This window comes from Castor canadensis, chromosome 1 (genome assembly GCF_047511655.1).
Source record: "Castor canadensis chromosome 1, mCasCan1.hap1v2, whole genome shotgun sequence".
Lineage (NCBI taxonomy): Eukaryota > Metazoa > Chordata > Mammalia > Rodentia > Castoridae > Castor > Castor canadensis.
This window is the reverse complement of record NC_133386.1, coordinates 134,932,207-134,956,597: the sequence shown is the minus strand read 5'-3', so window position 1 is coordinate 134,956,597 and position 24,391 is coordinate 134,932,207. Positions and strand designations below refer to the sequence as shown.

The following is a 24,391-nucleotide window of genomic DNA, read 5'->3' as shown; positions in this document are numbered from 1 at the left end:
CTTTTGCCTGACATATAAGAGGAGTTAATGATGCATAACCCAGTCTCCAGGAGTTAATGACATATAACCCATTTTCCCAGGAATAACCACCTCCATGCTTACAGACTCCAATTAAATCTTGAAATCTTGGCACATCAGTGCAGTCACTCATTCTGAAGCCTGTCCACTCTCCCCTCAATGAAAGTGTATTTTCATTTTATGTTCACTTTGCTTTGCATCAATAAACCTGCATCTGCTAATGTCTCCTTTCTCTCCTTCTGTGAGTTTTTCTCTAATGAAATCAAAAACTTCTGGCCCCGCTCCGGTAACTTGAATCCAGAAACTTATCTTGTCAACAAATTTTATGTATGTATGCAGTACTTTTATCTATAGGCACAATGCTGAACCACAGATTTTCAAGACAAATTTGTAGAACTATTTTTTTTGGTGGTACTGGGATTTGAACTCAAGGTCTCATGGTTGCTACTCAGGTGCTTCAACACTTGAGTCACTCCACCAGCCTCTGTCTTGCATAACTAAAATTGTATAACATCAAATACCAAGTCCTTCTTGTACTTCTTCTGGGAAGAAATACCTTCTTCCCAGTCCCTGATGACTACCATTCTACTTTCTGTTTAAGTATTTCATTATTATAGGTATGTTTAGAAGTAGAATCAAGCAGTGTTTGTTTATGTGAGGCTGGTTTATTTCACTTTTTATAAAGTGTGTGAGGTTCTACTATGTTGTCACATGTTTAGATTAAAATCTAAATAAGATCCCATTGTATGTATATGTCACATAGTCTTTTTCTGCTCATTCACTAGTGAATATTAGCTTTATTTCTGTATTTTGAATTTTGCAGATACTGCTACTAAGAACACAGGAGTGCAAGTAACCTTATTAAATCATCATTTCAATTATTTGGATAAGTAGTTAGATGTCAGATTGCTGGATGGAGTGGTACATGTAGTTTTTAAAGTTCAGAAGAACTTGTATGCTGTTTTCCATAGTGACTGTGCTGTTTTATATTCCCACCAGCAGTGTAAAAGAGATCCACTTTCTCCACATCTGGGTCAACATTTTTTCAAAAAATTTTTTGATAATGACTCTGCTAACAAGTTTAACATGACTTTACTTTGTGGTTTTGATATGCATTTTTAAGACTCCTTTTTACCCATTGCACATTCAGTGTAATCATTCCAAAATTCTAGTGGCATATTTTACAAACATAAAAAATCAACATAAAAAAATCAAGCACAATCACAATAACCCCAAAGAGCCAGTGATATCTTGGAAAAGATAAAAGCTAGAGACATCACACTTTCTGATTTTAAGTATATACAAAACTACAGTAACTAAGAGCAGCCATACTCGCATAAAGGTAGATAAATAGACCAATGGAACACAGTAGAAAGCTTGGAAATAATTTTACAGATCCAGTCAAGTGATTTCAGTAAGTTGTCAAGAATACAGGAAGAAGAATGATTACTCCAAAAATTATACCAGGAAAACTGAATAGTCAGGTAGGAAATAATGAAATTAGAATCTCATCTATCACAATGTAGAAAAATGAACTCAACATGGAGGAAGATTTAAATACAGGCCCAGAAACTAAAATTCCCATAAGATATATTCAACATCACTAATCATTATGAAAATACAAATACAAAACATTTAAAACAGACACCAAAGAATACTATTTACTTAATAAACAGCAGCAGACCAGATTTTATTTCATGGCCATTTACTTGCTTTATTATGAAGTGAACCATTACACTGCTATTACGATATAGAAGATAATTGGAACATATTCCCTTTGGGACATCTTCTTTGGGATTTATCAACAGTTGAAAAAATGGATATAAACAACCCCAACTAATCAAATTTAAAGTGTCCCCAAACCTGCATGTGCTGTTTCCTGGGTAAGAGAAATAGTCAGATAATTAAAAAGCTATATTTGGAAATTCCTTAAACTTCAAGGAGAACGATGTTCTTTTGTACAATGCTTTTTAGCTACTAAGCCCTTTAGTTCTCACCTATTGCATGTGTGAAACACTTGTGTTCATAAAATCTGATCTATTCACAGTTCTGCCTGGGAATTAAATCCTTAAATTCTTTGAAAGAAGAAAAAATAAAAACTATTGAATTTATGTTTGTATCTAGGATACATGCCTTCATTTTCTTAATGGATTTAGTTAGTTCAAAGGAGGGACTCTCACAGATGCATCAATTGAAGTTATGGAAACATTTGACATATGAAACAAGCTGTGCTCTTTGATGTGTTATGGAAAAACAATGCTTAAAAAACATGTACCCTATCTACGTAACCTATAAGTCAATTCAAATTTTTCTGGTTTAAAGTAACTAAAAGTATTCAAATACATCAAGATGCATGTTTTGTTTTATGCCTTGGTCAGGGAGAGAGTCCAGCTACACAATGAAACCATAGTGCATATGGGAAGACAGCAAAATAAAAATGGATGGGAAATGCAGTGCACTATGAGGAGAGCTAGGAGTGAGTCTTGGCTTGGGAGATGATTACCTAAGAAAGTTGTTGCAGAGTGGAATAGCAGGCTGTGCACAACAATTATTCCTATAGCAAGTGATCAATAAATGGATGTTATCATTTATCTTGTAAACTTAGTGTTTTATCATGAAGCTTCAGTCACTTGCTGTTTTCTAGCTTGTAGTTAAATTCAAATTATAGAAGTAGATTTATGTTGATTTTAACAGTAAAACCTATATTATTCAGTAATCATAAATTACATGTTTTTTCTAGAGATAGCTCCAAATTTTCCCAAGATGTGCTAATATTGTCTTAGATGTATTCATAATATCTCTTATTTCACACTGTTGTAGAAGGGCTTATCTCAAGAAAAGTCTAGTTAAAATGCCCCATTTGTCTAACGTAAAGGTAAGCCCAGTGTAATGTGGAAAATAGAATTGATATAATGTTCATGTTTAGTCCTTCAAAACAATCCATAAAAAATAGAAATCTATATTCTCTAAAGTATAATTTAGTTGATAAGGGAAAAATCCCAATACATACTATATATGCTTCATGAAATTTAATCTAGATAGAATACTGAGTAAAAACATGTAATTTAGCAAGTCTATAATTGAATTATCAGAGGTTCATTTTTAATATAATTTGTTCTTCAGTATTTACTCCAAACTTATATTCATTTTACAGGTGAAAAGATCATAGGAATCCATTGTACAAAATTGCTGAATTATCTAAAATTCTGATTTTATTCCAAACGTCTGCCCTGATATAATAGCTTATCTATTCCGATGAAAGTGGGATACAACTTAGTCACTCATTTTTGTGTTTTAATATGCTTAATATAAAAAGAGTTGATAGAATTCAGGGGCCCATCAACCACTTGACCTGATGGTTTTAAAGGCTGCATGAGTTCAGCCAGGGTAGGACACTCGTATGTTCTCCTTCACTTAGCCGCCAGTGGCATGGACACCCAAAGCACAATCATGTCACTGTTTTGTAGTGTGATGAAGGGAAATTAGTCACTTCCCCAAAAATACCACACATATGAGCATGTCATGTCCTTAGACTCACAGTGATGTTCATTCCTTCTTAATAATATGAGCTGATATTCTACAGTGATTTTTAAAGTGTATTCTGTGAGATTTCACCATGAAGAATGTCACTGAAGTCACTCTATTTGTGCTGAAGGGATTCACAGACAACACTGAGCTGCAGATTGTATTCTTCTTCCTGTTTCTGGCAATTTACCTTTTCACTCTCATGGGAAATTTAGGACTGATTGTTCTGGTCATTGGGGATTCCCGACTTCACAACCCCATGTACTATTTTCTGAGTGTGTTGTCCTCCATACATGCCTGCTATTCCTCTGTTATCACACCAAATATGTTGGTAGATTTTATGTCAAAGAAGAAGATCATTTCATCCTCTGGATGTGCTGCACAGATGTTTTTGCTGTAACTTTTGGAACCATGGAATGCTTTCTCTTGGCTGCAATGGCTTATGACCGCTATGTAGCTATTTACAACCCCCTTCTCTATTCTGTGAGCATGTCACCCAGAGTCTATGTGTCACTGATCATGACTTGCTATGTTGGTGGAATTGTGCATGCTATTATACACACCGTAGCCACTTTCAGCCTGTCCTTCTGTGGGTCCAATGAAATTAGACAGATGTTCTGTGCTATCCCTCCTCTTCTTGAAATTTCTTGTTCTGATACCCATATAAACCAGCTTCTACTCTTCTACTTTGCTGGGAGTATTGAAATATCAACTATATTAATTATCCTAATCTCCTATGGTTTCATTCTCTCTGCTATTCTTAGAACACGTTCTATGGAAGGGAAACAAAATGTTTTTTCTACTTGTGGTTCTCACTTAACAGGAGTGTCTGTTTTTCATGGTATACTTGTGTTCATGTATGTGAAACCAAGTCCCAGCTATGTTTTGGAGCACGACATGATAGTGTCAATATTTTATGCTATTGTGATTCCCATGTTGAATCCCATCATATACAGCTTGAGGAACAAAGATGTAAAAGATGCAATGCAAAAATTCTTTGGAAAAAATCAGTCTATCAATAATGTTTATTTTTCACACTAAAATTAATACTGGAAACTTGGAAGTAATGGGATATGATGAAAACACTTGTTTAATTTATTACTGCAATTATTATCTTGAATATTTTAAAATAAAGGTCATAGGCAATACTCAAAATGCTATATATGTTTTTTCTATAATTTCTATTGAAGTTAAATTGTTTAGGCTACCATAGTTACAATTATAATTAATTCTAAGTTCTATGTGACTGGTTTGATCAACAAATACATAATCTAAAGGAATAAACACTGCTTCCATAAGTCTAGGCCATTTTTCATGAAGTCATTGGTAGCTAAATCTAGTTCAAAGCAATCTGCTCCATTAGCATGTACAGGTAGCAATCACAGCCTGAACAGACAGTTTAAACAGAAAAGATACTGTTCACACAGATCTGATAAAGTAAAAAAAAGTCCTGGGTATCATCACTGGGTGACTAATGAGGTTGAATTTCTTCCTCTTCTATTGTATTTTCTAAAGCATAGGCATAGCACCCATGCTTCAATTCTTCTCTGAATATGGAGACATGGCAGTAGTGTTTTCCAAGATTAACTTAAATTCAGGAATAACCAAAGAAAAGCACAATTCCAAAAGTAAGGTAAAACTGGCTGGCAGATGTAACTCTTCCCAAAATACAGCCCATCAGGCACTATGGGATTTCCATAAATCCTGCTTCTTCTCAGCTTTTGCCTATATTTTTTCTTTGTTTTTGTGGGACTAGAGTTTGAACCCTAGGCTTTGTGCTTGCAAAACAGCTTCTCTACCACCCTCTGATCCATTTTGCTTTGGTTAATTTGGAGATGGGATCCCTCAAACTATTAGCTTAGGCTGGTCTCGGAACTTGGTCTTCCTGGTCTCAGTCTCCCAAATAACCAGGATTACAGGAATGAACCTGGCACGCAGCCCCAAATTTTCATTTAATATCTACCATTATGTGCTGCTCTTAAACATGCCACTCTCCCTCACTGCCCAGTTCCAAGCACCAAAGTCCAGAAAAGTGTCTCTAGTGTGCTCACATTTAAGCCTGCTAGTAACACACTTTGTCTTCACTGCACAGATATTTCTTCTTCAAAGATGTGTTTAAAAGCTGTGGTTTTCTTTCCTTTCTTCATCTTCTTTATTACTTTTAAATTATTATTTTATCCATACACTTTGTCCATCAAGAGTTCCTTTATTCATTACTTAGAAGATACTTAATTAAAAATTAATTGGATAATATCCCTACTGCATAGAATAAAGCCAACAAATACTTTCCTAATATGGGATGAATGAACTTAAATAACACTGCAAAAATAGAAATATAAATCTTCTCATAGTATATTTATATATTATCTTTACAGTTGTTTGCTGCTCTGAGAGCTCTTCCTTGTGTGCTATCAATTATTTTTTTCCTTCAAATGTCCAAACTAAATTATGATAACTGATATCCATTATCTGTGCATATCTAAGCAATGCAAACTAGCACTGACCCTGTACTTGTGTATTTATACATATGCATAAGTGTGTTTACACCATTAAAAATACAGTTCTAAAATCCAATTCAAAATTACAAAGAACGATGACATTTATTCTTATGAAATTTTAAAATCTGTATTAAAGAGGTCAATCATGAATATAAGACCAAGCTACTGATTTAAGAAAGCAGGACTAATTATATACCTGTTGTGTTAATAAATAATAGACTATTAATCCACAGGAAACTCACAAAGAAAGAAACATTTTATGGACCATGTCTCCACATTAATAATGACCTGAAAACTTCAAACACAAAATTGTATCAAACAGTCTTACTTATCCATAAATTGACACTGATTTAAAAGTTGGTAATTTCATGCAAATCAAAACCATCTTAAGATTCCTCCTCATTCATGTTAGAGTGGCCATCATCAAGATCGAAAAAAACAATAATTTAAAAAAGAATGTGGAGGAAATGAACCCTCATACAATGTTGGTAGGAATGTAAATAAGTATGACCACTATGGAAAAATGAATGGAGGTTCCTCAGAAAACTGAAAAATCCATGAAAACTAACTTAAGATCTTACAATAACACTCCTAGGTATATACCTGAAGGAATATAAGCCCTGATACAATAAAAACACTGGCACACCCATGTTTCCTGCACTATTTTTCACACTAGCCATGCATTGAAAACAGCCCAGATGACCTAAAACTAATGAATGGACTAACAAAACAGAAGAATGGAGTATTATTCAGCCATGAAGAAGAATGAAATTTTGTCACTAGCAGGAAAATGGATGGAACTAAAGAACATCATCATAAGTAAAGTAAGCCAGATTCAGAAAGACAGAGGTCACATGTTTTCTCTCATGTATGTAAGATATATCCAAATACAAAAATAAGCATTATCATATCTACATATATATGCAAAATGTTTCCCAAGATTGGAACTGTTTGCAGGACTAAGGGAGGAAGGAGAGAATGATAGAGTGAATAATATTAAAATTCATCGCATATGTGTAAGAATAAGACGCAACAAATTGAACTGGAAACTGTTAAACAATTCAGGATGTGGGGAAATGCTAAAGTAGATAACAGAGGACATTAGACTAATTAAAGTATAATATATTTACATGTAAAATGCCAAGGCAAAACCCAACTGAACAATTAACAGAATGTTAAGGAAGGACAGGAACGTAAAACAGGTGTTATTAAGGGCAGAGCACTTGAGGGAGCAGAGGGTCAATGAAGAGGGTAAAAGAGGGTAAATATGGCTGATGTGCTTTCTACACAAGTACAAATATAGAATATTGAGAGCTGTCAAAGTCATTTTAGGAGGGGGAAGGAGGAAGAGGGAGAATGATGGGAGGGATGAAACAAACTGAAATACATTGTATGCATATATGGAAATGTCGCAACGAAGCCCACGGTACAGGTAGGTACTATATATTAATAAAAATGTTAAAGATTAAAGTTGGTAACATCAAAATGATGGAGGAGATGGAGTAAAGGAAATAATTCTACTCAGCTTGTGTGAGTGTAACAGTATCGCACATTTTGTGAAACAAATTGCAAACTTATAATAAATTCATATATTCAACAAGATCAGAGAATAACCTCTAACTAAATGAATCACCATCTAGTTATCCAAAGCAAGCAACCAGGAAAAAAGAAATTTGCAGATGGATATTCCATATCATACTGTAAAGCTTTCCTAAAATATCTGCAAACATGATGTACTTTGTTCATGAGTAACTACATTTCAAATGGCAGATGGTGCTTACATCTGACAAACCTGAAGACAAGATAGGTTAAGGAGCAGGATTAAAGAAAGAGGAAGAAGCATACAAAGAGTTAAGAATTATGATTTTCATTTTTTATTATTTACATTATGATTTAATTGGAATTAATAATATGAATATATAGCATCAGTCATCCTCATGTGTAACCTTCCTTATGAAAAACAAGCATATTTTAATTTAGGAAAATACATAGATGCAATGTTAAAAATTACCAGCACTATTCCTCTTTTTACTTTTTTAATTTTGCTGTTTGAACACAGGGCCTTGTGTTTCCTAAACACGTGCTCTACCACTTGAGTCTCTCTGCCAGCCCAAGAACTCTTGATAGTAAAAATATCCCCTGAGTTTATTATATATATGCTTTTAGTTTTAATTTTGGGCAATTTCTAAACACAAATTACCATGATCACACCAAATGTAAAAAAGACCTATAAACTCCAAACTATTATAAACTAATTAAACACACAATCATTTTGTTGTATGCAATAACTCAAATTTATTATCAAGAATGATGACAAATCATGTCAGAAATTATAAAATAAACGCTTATGAAATGACGACTAAGGGTTGTGAATGGGGGAAGGAGGATACAGTAATACAATCAATTTTATTAAAAATAAAATTATATGGCCATTCAAAAACAATTGAGAAAAGTTTACATGCCCTAAAATTGCTGTTTTAAATTTAAAGGAAATGTTTTCAAGGCAATGATTTCACTTTTTGTGTGTCCAATAACCCTCTATCCACTTTGAAGCATTTCTATCCCTACTAAACTCTTACTAAGTAATTTCACCCATTCACTTCCTTCAGACCTGTCCCAATCTGTTTTCCATTTCAGTGATTTTTTTCTGTTGCAGTTATTTTGATAATGACACACAGCAAAGATGATCTGTCCTGGCTGCTTTGAATTCATGTAAAGTTTTCAAGACTCATTCCTGTTATAGCAATTGTTGGCACTTCATTTTTTTTAGTTTAATTTTTTTGTGCTTACTGGCTGTACAATTTTCATTGTATAAAAAGTAGCTGTTAAAGATCTGCAGCAGATTTCTAGATCATATTTATTTTGCATAATGGAAATATCAAGTCTATTCATGACCAATTCCTCTTTTCCCCCATCACCAGTGCTTCACAACCACCATTCCATCTTCTGAATTCTACAAGTCTAAGTATATCTGAAACCTCAGGCTGATAGGATCATACATTACTTTTCCTTTTATAAGTTGTTTACTGCATTTACCACCACATTCTCCAGGTTCATCCTTATTATAACATGCTGAGGTATTTCATTTTTAAGCTAATATTCCACTGTTTGTGTTTAACACATTTTATATATCTATTGACCCATGAATGAATACTTAATGTGTTTTCACATCTTGGCATTTGGGAATTTTACAGCAATGTACAAGGAAATGCAAGCATGACTTCAATCTAAATACCAATTTTTTGCACAAAACCCAAAAGCTGAATTGCTGCCATACACAAGCAATTAATAAATAAATAAACTCACAGCTGACTATAAATTGTCCTTGACAATTAGTGGAGAACTTCCTGGCATTTCATTAAGCTCTCAAATGCTTTAGGGATAATCTACAAATTGTTTGGCATATCCTCACGGAAAGTCTCAAAAGATGAAAAACTCCATAAATTTTCTTTAAAAATGCAATATTAAGGAACACATAAGAGAACCAAGAGATAGTTTTCATTACAGGTAAACAATGACAGAACTTTTCATATTGTGCCTTATGTTACCAGTACTTATAGAAATGGTCACAGGTATTCTGGTATTGACATCAAATGGAGGTCAACATTTCTGACTCAGTTTCTTCAACTTCTGCTACTCCATGATTCTTGAAAAGCAGTTGGACCTTTTCCTTTTAAGTTCACATTAATCTTCATATATTTTCAAATAGGTTGAGAAACTAAGCATCTGGAAAAAAGACATTATGTGTGTACAGTTAGAAAATATTTAATTGTATGTTCATATACATACTTATAAAATTATATTTAATTATATTAATATACATATAAATATAATTGTTTATATTTATGTATGTTCAACTAAATATCCATAATATATATAATTGTATACAGATGAAGTATAAGAGATATAGATTTTTTTTTAATTTTATTTTATTATTGTTACATTAGTTACATGTGTATTCATTATTTAGGCCACCTCCACCCCCAGGTTTTCTTTTTTTTAAGGCAGAATTTGACATTGCACTAAGTCTTTTCATCTTGATGGCTTTCCAAATATTTTTATATCAATAAATTATTCATGGGATTCATTCCAGATAATGTGAGATGGGAAAAGACTATTTTGATGACAGGAGAATTTTATATATACTATTTTAAATTGACAGTAACATGTTTTTCAGTTTTCAGTGTAACCTGAGTAACTATCAGAATATAGTATAAAAGATTAAAATTGAAGTATTCAATAAGAATAGTAAGCTATGAAGAAATTGTTTGCTTGCATTCAATCCAATGACAGAGAGATGAAATAATTTTTTATTTTCTTTATGATACATAAAAAGTGATACCCCTACATGCACATTATTTTTGTAACTTTTAGGGATTATAAATGAACACAAACCAGCCAGCCTTACATTTAATGCTGGGGAAACATAGGAATTTATGTGTCTCTCTACATGTCACTTACAGAGTGCCTTCACTACAATTTTCACTGCAAATGTGTCGTTGCTATTTCTGTGTTTTGTTTAGGAAACATTGGTAAGTACATGCTATACTTTTGGTATCCCCTCTATTAAAGGTATTAAGAATATTTTATTTGGTTATGCATATGTTTTCTGCATTATTTGCTTTATCTTATTTGGAAGAATTTCTTATGGACTTAGCGAACAATATGTGAATTCATGTGTATTTCACCGTATGGTATTATATTTTGATTCTGTGGTATTCTGCATGATGGTAAAATACTATACAATGAACCATTTTATAATATATATTATAAAATTTTCCTTTAAAATATGATACTCATTTATCCAAAGGAAACTTTGCAAGACTTTATTTCATAGAACCCAATGACAATGACCTCTTTCATAATTTGCTCAGATATTTTCAGATTTTCTGAGTTCTTCAATACAACATGCATCACAATTGTTATATTGTTATGTGTATCTTAAGTATGATGGAAATGCCTCCATAGAAAAATTTATAAGTTAAAGGAAATTATTTTAATGTAACTGAAAATTTTATTAAATTTTTATAAAAAATTAAACATAAGTAATCTAAAATCATAGAACATAGTCCAATTTTATTCATAGAATGCAGGTATGAGGATAAAATAGAGACTGGGAAAAGTTGCATACATTCTTCTTACAACACGTTTTCAACTTTTTACCATTTTACCCAGACAAATAAGTGCGCTTTCTTTGCAGAAGCATGTATGTATATATGTATAAAGAAAACTATTTTCAGGTATGTTTCTATTGGTATTTAAAAAATAAACTAAAATATCATTATGTACATGATCTTTGAGAAATATGTCTCATGTAGCATGGATAAATTAGTTCTTTCCTACATCTCGTTGAAGTGTTGCTTCTCAAAAATAACTTAAGGTATATGTATTTTGGATTTGTATATTAAAATTAAGAGTTTTGGTTAACAGTTTTATTCACCAAGTACACTGAGCTATGGGCTGATACATCTACATATGTAAATATTTATTCTGCCTTGTTTTTTCATGTAAACATGAGTAATATGATCTCCCACAGTTTTAGTATTGATACATTGGCTAACAGTACAAAAATTTCCACTTTACAACCTGTAAAATGTAGGAAATTTTGAGTACTGTTCTAATGTGAGTAGTTGCATCTACTTTGAAATTTGTCATTCAAAATTTCTATTATGTAATTGGAATATGACCTATGTCATTTGATTAAATGTATTTATAGTTGTAATATGATTAAATTGTACATGAGAAATAGAAAACTAGAGTAAAATAATTTGTTATTCATCTAAAACCTAAAGCTATTAACATTTGAAATTTTATTATTTTTCTTTATTTATCTACATTTCTGCTTATGTATATCTCTTTCTGTCTGTCTATATACATATCTATTCATCTACTTATATATCCAGTAGCATTTCTAAATCTCATAGGAAGGTTTCTGTCCTGAATATCACCTTGGATCAAATATCATTTAAAAACCAGTCATTTGTCAGCTCAAATGGTTGCAAATAATAAAATATCAGTACCCACCTGAGAAAACACAATATCTACAGACACTGAAGTAATTCCTTCTTTAAATGAAGCCACCTTAACTAAGAAAAACTTATCTATTTCTGTCTCATCATGATTTAATTTGAAAGATGTGTTTATTTTCAAATAGTCTTCATTTGAATGTTCAGATATATGTTATTTGCACTATCCTTGCACAATTAATCAATAATATCTTTCAACTTGAAAGATAACTTTGTTAACTGTGTCTATCCAGAATAGGTTTTGTAATAAAACTGGATGGAAAAACACAATGTCACTGTTGTGAAGGAATTCATCCTGATGGGCATCACCACATGTCCCAAGCTGCAGGCTCCATTACTTGGGCTGTTTCTCCTCATCTGCTTAAGTGCAGTGTTGGGCAACTTGGGCATGATCATCCTCACCATGGTGGACTCCAGTCTACAAACACCCATGTATTTTTTTCTCAGACATCTGGCTATTACAGATCTTGGTTATTCTATAGCTGTGGGCCCCAAAATGTTGTTAAATTTTATTTTCAATCAAAATATGATCTCCTATTACCTTTGTGCTACACAGCTATCTTTCTTTCTTGTGTTTATTATTAGTGAAATTTTTATTCTGTCTGCAATGTCCTATGACCGCTACATGGCCATCTGTAACCCTCTCCTCTACACCGTCATCATGTCACAAAGAGTATGTTGGCTACTGGTGGTAATTCCCTATATCTACCGCACATTTGTGTCTCTTCTAGTCATCACAAAGATTTTTACTTCATCTTTCTGTGGCTACAATGTCATCAGTCATTTCTACTGTGATAGTCTCCCCTTGCTATCTTTGATCTGCTCAAATACTCATGAAATTGAAATGATTATTCTGATCTTAGCAGCTTTCAATTTGCTTTCATCTCTTCTGATCGTCCTTATGTCCTACCTGCTCATCCTTATAGCCATTCGCAGAATGAACTCTGCTGAAGGCAGGTGTAAGGCATTTTCTACCTGTGGGTCCCACGTAACAGTAGTCATTGTCTTCTATGGAACTTTGATATTTATGTATGTGCAGCCGAAGTCCAGTCACTCCTTTGACACTGATAAAATGGCTTCCATCTTTTACACCCTGATTTATCCCCATGTTGAATCCCTTGATTTATAGTTTAAGGAACAAAGATGTAAAATGTGCTCTACAAAGTACATGGAAAAAGATAAGCAACATTTTTTGTAAATGATAAATCCAGTATGAATCCTAAAATTCAGAATTAGATGTTAACCTGATGTGAATTGGCTCAGAATGTTTTAAAAATGCCAATAAACTTAACATATGGTTGACTTTCTTTGCATGAGTCAAAGTTGAAAATGTAATGAATATACCAATAAACAAAATAATAAATGACTGCCATTCTTGAAGAGAAAAATAAATTATGGTACAATAATTAAGAATATTCTCTAGTACATGTGAAGTACTGTTGAGTCTTGAAGCCAAAGGAACATGTTCCTGAATATGGATACAGTTTGGAGGTGAAAAGCTATAGTGTATATTAACAGTGAGTTAATGTGTTCTTTGTGGTAGACCTATACAGCACACTTCCAAGTATCTGTGTGTGCTTGTATGTATCTTTCTTCTTTTCTGTAAGCAAAGTATTATAGTTTAGCCTTCACACAATTCTATGGCTTGTATTAAAACCATTCTCAATTGTGGTATCAGGAGGTTCATTGTAGTGTGATGGTTAAAAAAGGTCAATCATATAAATTTTCTCAAATATTTCTAGTCTATATGAGGACTTAAGGGTCCTTCTCTTTTCTCACTAGTACACTTACTTTAAAACGTAGGTGAAAAGCATCTACTAACTCAATATATTTGACTATTAGTAATCCATAGCTGCAGTGTAACATTAATTTTGTCTAATTCAGGGCATATGTGTATAGAAGTAGATACAACCATTAAGATAACACTTCTTCAGCTCTTCATAGAAGCTTCCCGGGTTTTCTTTTATCCCTTTCCTTACTTGCTTGATCTTTATTCTTTTTATCCATTTTTGTTTAATTGGTGATAATTCCTCCTTACCTCTCTAAATGAAAATTATAATTCTTATTTACAAGTCATAGTTTATTTATTTATTCTTGCATAAAATCATTAATTTATGATGAAACTGTTTTGTTGCTCTTCTTATTGTTGACTTTCCTCATATTTGGTCCATATGATAATGTAATATCTCTTAGTTTAGATATGTTCTTTCACTACATTGATTTGCTTACTCAACCTGAAGACATTAAACATAGATAGTCCTATTATTTCCACTATGCTATTTATCTAGTAAGAGGGTAATTGGATATGCATTGATGAGAATATTTGTCATGTCTTCAGAAATTTTATCATCCATTTCACTATCTAAAATTCTTCCTTTTATCATTATTTTTCATAATTTAATATTCATGTCATTTAGTTTACATCACAAGTAGAATGATCTGTTTTCTTATTATGTTATCATATAGTAAAATGATTTGTATAGTGAATCAAATATGTATAAATATAATCTATCAGAATCATAAAAACATACATACACAGTCATGTGGGAAATAATATTACTAAGTACTTTATACTGTTTTTCATTCATTATCAAAAATTTATATAAAATGTTATATGTGCAAGAAAATATTTTACTTTCCTAGAAAAATATATTGAACAGAGATGAAGTGAAAATTTCATAATGTAATTCGTTAGGGTAGATACAATTGTGGAAAAAATTTTGTTTCTTCTTCCTTATGATAAATATTCCACATTCACATTTTTCTTGAGTCAAGAGTTCTTTGAAAAAATGCCATCAACCTTGGCTCATCTAAGATTGTAGTTACCTGACTCATCCATTCTTCAAAAGGCTTCACAAATAACATCTGTTTTAACATGGATATTAAACCTGCCTGTGACCTTGTCAACTTCAGTCACATTCATCTGGATGGAAGTGTAATACTTAACACCACTGATATGATTGTTGGTGGAGCATTTCCAATGTACAAACAAGCCCATGAACATATCAGGGTTGTTTAAGAAGCAGAAGCTATGCCTGCTGCTTCTGAGATAAATAAGCCCAGAAAAGCAATTTGTTGAAAAAAGATTTCACTATGTAGCCCAGGTTGGTCTTGAACTTGCTATGTCACCAGGATGACTGGAAATTTGTGGTCTTTCTGCCTCAGAACCCTAAGTGCTGGGAATACAGCCTTATACCAATACATCTGGCCTGGAAACATGTAATTTAATGTATATTTTAATGATTTTACACTTCCCCAAATTAACTTCAATAAATAACTATAATAAAGGCAAAATATTCTAGTATGTTATTTTGATAACTCTGAATAAACATAAACCAGTTTCCTACCACTATAATAAGTGTGGTTCAGACTTTTGATTGTCCCTTAAGTGGAGAGGCAAACACAGAACAAACAGGGCTTTAGTTTGAAAATAATAAGGCATTCCATTGAATTTAATAGTTACTTTCTATTTTATTTGTACCTTGATTTTTAAATTGTTTTAGAAAGAAGTGACAAATAATTGGAACAATTGCTAAGGTGATTTGAATTAAGAGAACTTAATATTTTATCCAAAAGTAATTCAGAAAAGTAAAAACAATTTAGAATGAGAAAACATTTAAATGTAGGGACACTCAGAGTGTGAGTAGATAAGCAACCTGTAGTTGAGGTTAGGCTCATTAGTAGAGGCATATTAAAATTTTTCAGTTACAGATGTTCTAAGAAAAAACATAAGTGAGTGAAGTGAATATCAAAATGGAAGTTTATGTAAAAAATTGCTCTGTATATTCACCATAAAATCAAGTCTAAGTGGCTTGATCTTTAAACTCTACTAAATGGTAGAGTAAAAGAGGAAATTCTGACTTCTAGAAACTTTTGGAAAACTAAAGATGTGGCATATTTTCTAACTGATTGAGGAATGTTTCCCTGATATCAAAGATGATGAAGACAAAATTATGTGAAAATAGTGAAAAAATATTATCTGATGAATGTAACAATATGTAAACAGTAAAGATCCATGTTCACTTGATTATAAAAATTTCTTTAACATTCTCTGTATAGTTGTCTTTATCTCAAACTAGCAAAAATGCTGTATCTTTCTTTTTATCTCTTATGCCTTCTCTTCAACAAAATTGGAGAACCAGAGGGCAGAACCTGTTCTGTCCAGGAAGTGAGGGTGGGAATGGAGGGAGGGGGAGGGATGGCCCAAACAATGTACACACATATGAATAAATGTAAAAACAATAAAAAATGTCAATCTACCTGTGCAAAAAATCAAAATGCAGCTCATCTTGTTAAGAAAATAAAAGAAAAAATGTGTATAATGTAAGTATTTGCAAAAATATATAATAAAACAAATGAGAAAAGAAAAATTAGCAAGGACTCAAATATTATTGTCAGTAAACTAGCAAATCTCTATGATAAATAAGGGAGAAAAAAGAGCAAAGATTACTTAAATCAATCAGGAAAAATAAAACTAATAAAACTATTAGAATTAGAACATACTTTTCAATAATATGCCGAATGCAAAGGCCTTAACTCTCCAAATAAATGATACATACTATGTGATTGGGTTTAAAAACAAGATAGGATTAAATTGCACACCTTCTGGCAAAGACAGAATGATAGTAAAAGATGGAAAATGATATTGCAAATAAAATTTGACATTAAGATACATATGTAAATGTCAGAAGGAAGCTCCCTATAAAGCCATCTTAAACAAACAAAAAAAGTCATTTTTTTCTTTTACAAAGATGGTACCTATGGGATGGAGGAGGAGATGGGGAAAGGGTGTAGGAGGGTGAATATTGTACACATACTGTGTACACATGAATGTAAATGGAAAAATGAGACCTGTTTAAACTATTCCAGAAAACGGGGAGAGAGATAAAGGAGAATGATAGAGGGGGTGAATTCAACTCTAATATATTTGATATATTATAAGAACCTTTCTAAATGTCACAATGTACCCACAGCAAAAAAATAATCATAATAAAAAATCTGGAGTGTCTACACTCCTGTCTGACAATTCAGACCTCAAGCCAAAGTAATTAGAAGATATTTTAAAAGTCTCCACATGTGAACAAAAGGAACAAGCCATCAAGATAATTTAACAGTTATGAATTTATATGCAAAAATGTTTTTGCACCCATATTACTTAAATTCCAGTATGCATTAATGTCAAAAATTTGATCAAACTGATATCAGCACACATGCAAATCCAGTTTTTAATTCTGTATGTGCTACAAGACAGTAGCATTTATTAAAATAATATTTATACTCAAAAACAACAAGAAAGCACAACTTACAGGATAAATTATAAAACCTGTCGAATTTGACACTTCCAGAATTGAATCTCCACCCATTTATTTTGTATTCCCTCTGGACCACTTCTCTATCCATCATTTTCTTTCTTTTCTTTCCAACTCTATCATATAGTGAGATTCATACTGATGCCTCCCTTCCTTACTGCCCAGTTTATTGCAGCATTATTCACAATAGCCAAGTTATAGAATCAGCCAAGATGACCCACTACTGATGAATGGATTAAGAAAATGTGGTATTTATACACAATGGAATTCTACTCAGTCATGAAGAAGAATGAAATCTTATCATTCTCAAGCAAATGGATGGAACTGGAGAATATCATTCTGAGCAAGGTTAGCCAGGCTCAGAAGACCAATAATCGTGTGTTCTCCCTCATGTGCAGACTTTAGATCAAGGGCAAATACAGCAAGGGGATTGGACTTGGTCACATGATAAAAGCGAGAGCACACAAGGGAGGTATGAGGATAGGTAAGAAACCCAAAAAACATGACAGTGTTTGATGTCCTCATTGCAAAGGAACTAATACAGAAACTTTAAAACAACACAGGGCAATAGGAGAAGAGGATCAGGAACTTAAAAAAAGTTAATTCAAGAAGAATCAACTTAGAATATAACACATTTGTACATGGAAGCAATGCTAGGAATCTCCCTGTATACCTATCCTTATCACAACAAAAACATTTCTTTTCTAGGCTCTCATTTAACCCTGCTTCCAACAGGAATCATTTTAATTTCAAAGGATTCACTTTCAAAAATAGGTTCAAATTGCTATGTTTTCTTCTTTTAGTCTTTACTTAGAATTTTAAATTACTACTGTGATAACTCATTTTTTCACCAGTGGTTTCTCTTATTCATCAATCACAGTATTGATGAACAATAATTCATCAATTAAGAAGAACTAAAGATTCTGAAAAATTAAGAATAATTCTTAATTAAGAATTAATTAGGAATTCTTAATCTTAATTCTTCAGAATTAAGAATTGATCTTTGAAGAACAATATTCTTACAATGCAGAATACAAGAAAAGGATATTTTCCTAAAAGATGATTGCATAATTCATATAAGACTTCAATGAATGTACAGCATATCCTACCTCATTATATTGCTGCACAATATATTAAGATTTGTTTTTCACTGGTGCCAAACTGTCATTTATGATATGACCTCTGTCATTCCTTTCCTCAAACATCAAATTAAATGAATGATCATTGAAATCCATTGCCTGGCATATAAAACAGTGCCAAGTAGAAGTGACTGTGTGTGTGTGTGTGTGTGTGTGTGTGTGTGTGTGTGTGTCCAGCATTAAAAAGTTTTTAAAACATAAGTAAAAAATGTAAAATGATGAGTTTTGTGCTTTAGAATTTTTAAGTCTGCATCAGGCAAATCAACTGTAGATTAGAAAACGAACAATAGACTCTAGAAAATATATAAAGATATGTCTTGTGAAATATTAAATAAAAATTCAAAATATGTAGAAAATTGGACAAAATATGTATATAAGAATTCCTCAAAAGCAGAGTTCTTTTACTAATAACTCATGTCATTTATTTTCATAGTTATTTGGAAACTAGTAACTGCAGCATGAGGGCAACATACATGAGTATATATACTCATAAAATTGAGTATATATACTCATAAAACCTACTCACAAAATTTGCTGTTTGATTTGTTTTTCCTTACTGGCTGATTTTTATTCCTTCCTGTCTGTTTTTGTCACATGGATAAGACTTCCTTCAGTCTCTAAATGAAAAGAGTAATTCTTATTTAAAAGTTGTAGACTTTCACCAGGTGTCAGTGACTCATGCCTATAATCCCAGGTACTTGTGAGGCTGAGATTGGAACAATTGTGGTTTGAGGCCAGCTAGGCAAATAGTTACTGAGACCTCCATCTCCAAACATGACCAGAGCAAATTGTACTGATAGTGTGGCTCAAGTGGTAGAACACCTGCTTTACAAGCTTGAAACCCTGAGTTCAAATTCCATTCCCACCAAAATAAAGTGGACTTTTTGTTAATATACTTTTTCCATAGATGGCCTACTCTATGACGAAGTAGGTTTGTCATTCTTAATTTTTTTGTACTGGCTGTCTTCTTATTTGGTCTATATGAGAGTTTAGTATGGGTTAAGATATGTTCATTTTCTACATCAATTTATCTGACTGGGAGGCAACAAGCAAAGATGAGATAATCCTATGATTTGAACTATACTATCTTTCCAGTGAGAATGTAGTATGATATGTAGTGATGTACATACAACAGAGTTGATTTCATACATACAATTATGTATCTCTTGAGCTAACAAAAATAAGATCCCCTATCCCATAGAAAACTAGACAAAATACATGTGCAAAGTTCATAAAGACAGACTCCTGGTATTGATAAGGCACATAGTTTACTTTCATAGTAATCTGGCAATTAAAAATGTAACACATAACATAACTGTTGCATATGCATAAAATTTCTATAAACTCAAAATTTGTCACTTCAAAGTGATGGTGAGGACCTGGACTAATGGACACATATCCACCTTGCTGTTAAGTGTATAAAAGTAGCAAATATTTTAGGAAAACATGCAACTTTCTTATAAGATTGTATATCCAGCAAAATCAAAGAACAGTACCCATGTAAATGAGTTAACATAAATGGAGCAAAAACAATCAGTAGAAAAATGAAATTGCAGAGTAATCACTTAATAGTATTACTAAAAGGTCCAGGAATATATATTTTGTGAGGTCATAAATTTATAGTTAACCTCTGAGAACTTACATATGAATGCTACATTGTAGACAGTACTTAAATCCAGGAAAAGAGAAAGCTTGTGAATAAGAATGAAGATTGACAAGATGATGAAGGTTAGATAAATAATTTTAATTTTATAATACATGATGTTTGTGGTAAAAATAAAAAATGCCAATGTTATCTTAATTATAAAAAAGAAGAATGTTTTAATTTAAGAAAATACATAATAGTATTAATAATTTACAGAATTATAGTTACTACAATTCCCTTTTGTAATGACATATTTTTGAAAATTTGGGTAATTTGCAAATACACACTTTATTTTCAGTACACCACATTTGAACCTTCTATGAAACAAAAGCTATCATGAAATAATTAAAAACACAATTATCCTACTCCATATAGGATAATTTTTCAAGAATTCATAAAAATGTTATGGGAAATTATGTAAAAACAGCCACTTCACTAAAAATAGAGAAAACAAACGTAAAATTATAACCAATCTCAATTATTTTTTATTTTATCATTTTTGCAGTTACTTACATGTGTACACATTTATTTGTGCTTCTCCTACCACAATCCACTTCCCATCCCGTTTCCATGAAAAACCTGTTTCATCCTCTGGTTCTCTGATTTTGTTACAGAGAAAATGTAACAGATAAGAAAGACATAGCATTTTTGCTAGTTTGCAGTAAAGAACAAAGCGAGGTTCGTAGCATTGCTCCATACACTTGTGTATTGCAACCCACATTGTTTCATCTCTGCCAAACCTCTTGTTACTTCCTGGTCCCCTTCCCATAGTGGCGTATGCCAGTTTACGATTACTTCATTCACTCTTCTACAGTGAGCACATCAACCACATTCAAGCTTTAGGTTTCCTTACCTTGCCCTATTACCTTGCCCATGAAATTAAAATGCTTCTGCACAGCAAAAGAAATGGTCTCTAAACTGAAGAGACTACCCACAGAGTGGGGGAAAATTTTCTGCTAGCTCTACATCAGACAAAGGACTGAGAACTAGAATATAGAAGCTCAAAAAATTAAACTCCTTAAAAATTAACAAACCAATAAAGAGGTTGGCAACTGAACTAAACATAACTTTTTCAAAGGAAAAAGTCCAAAGACACATGAAAAAATGTTCACCATCCCTGGCCTTAAAGAAAATGCAAATTGAAACCACACTAAGATTCCAACTGACTTCTATTAGAGCAGCCATCATCAAGAACACCACCAACAACAAATGTTGGAGAGCATACAGGAAAACGGAACCCTCATACACTGCTAGAGGGAATGTAAGGTAGTCCAACATTTTGGAAAACAATTATGCAGGCTTCTTAAAAAATAAACATAGATCTGCCATATGATCCAGCAATACCACTCCTAGGGATATTACAAAAGGAATGAGACTCAGGTTTTTAACCAATCTCATTTAAAATTAATTTATTGAGGTCAAATTCCTTTGTACTACATTTAACAATTCGAAAGAGAATGATTTAGTGGCAACTGTTAAATTTATAGTACTCCAGTTTCATCTAGTTTTGTCAATAAAGGAAGAACTTAAATAAAGCCAGGATTCAGACTTCCATTTTTATTTTTTTTCAAATGTTGTTTTAGTTTTATACCAGCTATAGGTATTTTTGACATTCTCTTTAAAATAATTTAATATTGGAGATGAATAAATGTTTTAAAACCTTTCCACCACTATAAATAACCATTATCTCTTTTTCCCCATTCATCACTTCCATCATTTCCTTTTCATTTGTTATAATGTGGAAATTTTTTATAAAGGACTCAACCAAAGTGACTTTTGTGATCTGGATATTTTCAATTTTGATGTGTTCAAGATTCCTGCCTTGTAACAGCTGCAGTCTTGTGCTGGGGCAATGAAACAGAAGAAATAGCAGGAGGCAGGTATGAAAAATAAGGTTTATCAAAATGTACTAATAGGGATGCTAACAGAGGAGAAATACTTCCTAATAGGGAGGTACCATGAGGAGCAGCTAGGAGATCATAGCATGACTCTGGAGGTCAAAAGCCTAATGGTGTCCAGCTGCAGTAGGAATATTTGTTCTCTCCACAGGGCTTCTCACAAAACGTTCCAGCAGTGCCACAAAATTCCAGTGAAACTTACCTTATCTAGACATTCCAGTCCTGGCCCACTCTCATTGCTTCTTACCCACACTTCATGTAAGTTGAATCATGTAGCATTTGTTGTATGGCTGATTTATTGCATTTAGTACCAGTTCTCCATGTTCACCGTTGTCATTTCATATTGCAGGAGATCATGTTTTAAGGCTGAATAATGTTCTGGTGTTTGGGATTTTTTTAACCACATTTTGTTTAAATATTCATCCACTAATAGATATTTAGTTTGCTTCCAATTTAGTTTGCTTCCAATTGCTTTTTATTTGAAATTATGCCTCAGTGGACCCGAGAATACTAACAACTCTCTGAAATCCTAAAACCAGTATTTTGGATAAAATCTAGAAGTGGGTGTGCAGTTTCCTACAATAAATAAATAATAAAGTCAAAGTTGAATACAAATCATCCTTGACAATTAGTGGACAATCTCCCAGGCATTTCATTTAGCATTCAAATGCTTTAGGGATAACCAACAAACTTCTTGGCAACTCCTCAGAGAGTATCTCCAAAGTTAAACAAAACACATAAATTGTTCTCAAAGAAACAATTGCTAAGAAACACATGGGAAAATCAAGAGAGAGCTTTCATTGTAGGTGACAAAAAAAGACATTTTCATGTAGTATCATAAGGCCTGACTAGCTCTAAGACCTCTTTCCTTTCTTCAGATAAATTTTTGCGTATTCTCCTCATCAATTGATAGGATAAATGCTAATAAGCAACTTTGAAATACTACCTTGGATTTGTGCTTAGAAAATTTTGTGTATGCATATAATTTTACATCTAAAATAAGGCAAAATGAGTGAAGATGAAGAATAAATTAAAATGACATGGATAAATTTTTTGAGAAAGTAATTGAAACAGAACTCACTGTCTCAGTTTCATACCCTTTCAAATACTTAGGGATTCATATATTGTAGGCTTTTGTGACCCTCTCATTTATCATGAAAATAAATATATGAGTGAGATTCAATCCTGTTCTCTGATAAGAAAAAATGAGTTTTCATTTCATATTGAGATGTTAAAAGTTTTTTGGTTGTTATATTTTTTTCTGAATGTCAGAAGACTTCCAAGTAACCAGTTTATGGTGATGGTAAAACGTTCTTCGTTTAACAGTGGGATCTGAGTGAATTTTTCAAGAGTGTATGTTTAAAATTAAAGGAGTATTCAGTAGTTATATTACAGGGAACAAAAAGAAATTTGTTGAACTATAAAACTAGTGACAGGAAACAACTTTCTTTTCCTTACAGTAATATTGGTACTAATTGTTATGTGTATTTATTTTGTCATAATTCATGATTACAAATCAAACCAAACCAAAATAACAACAAACAAGGTTTAGAGTCTTCTGAGTGAAATTATTGAAGATATTTATTAATGTTATAAGCTGATACACTTTGCTATATTTAATAGAAAATGATTTTTGAATAGGGCAGGGCAGGCTATCTAGTAGCCACAATACAAACATTTTATTGAGTTAAGTACAATTTATATGTAACTAGATTCACATGTAATATTATACAATTATTTATTTGCAGCTCACACACAGATGCTGGTACTACAATTTCCATAGTAAAGTCATTTCTTTTTTTTCTAATTTTAAGATAACTGGTGACAACAATTTTTTCACATCATAGTAATTATTTTATCTTTAGAGTCTGTGTTATATTCATTAATCTCTGAGCTATGAGAAATATTCAGATATGTTTTATTTGATTGCACAATTCTTTGCAGAATATCTGTATTATATTTGGAAGAATTCCTATGGCATATTCCACAGAGGATTCCAAAAACACATCTAAGAATCCAGGTGTATATCATTCTTTGTGTATTGCATTTCTGTCTATGATATTGTGTGCCAATATGCACCATAATAAATGTTTTGTATAATGTAGAACTATAAATAAGAGTTTCCCATTTTTTCTTTTTTAAATATAGCACCCATTGCTTTATCTAAAAGGATATTTGTGAGTAAACATTGGATCAAACAAATGCCAGATACCTCCATTTCTCCTAATTTCCACAGATTTCCTCATATTCCATCAGGTTCTGGCATGATAAAGGGTATCTGATTTGCTAATTTTGATTATGATGAAAATGCTCATGTGGGTTGAATAATATTT

General features: G+C 32.3%; 1 protein-coding gene and 1 pseudogene across 1 annotated transcript; both read left to right on the top strand.

The window, feature by feature from the left end:
• The first annotated feature begins 3,634 nt into the window (after nt 1-3,634).
• Nucleotides 3,635-4,584, top strand: LOC141423197 (olfactory receptor 5T7-like; annotated as a pseudogene).
• A 7,739-nt stretch (nt 4,585-12,323) lies between these two features.
• On the top strand, nt 12,324-13,196 carry LOC141420848 (olfactory receptor 8K3-like). The gene has a single exon (XM_074066241.1). It carries the CDS (start codon nt 12,324-12,326, stop codon nt 13,194-13,196), a length of 873 nt encoding a protein of 290 aa, XP_073922342.1.
• The last annotated feature ends 11,195 nt before the right edge of the window (nt 13,197-24,391 follow it).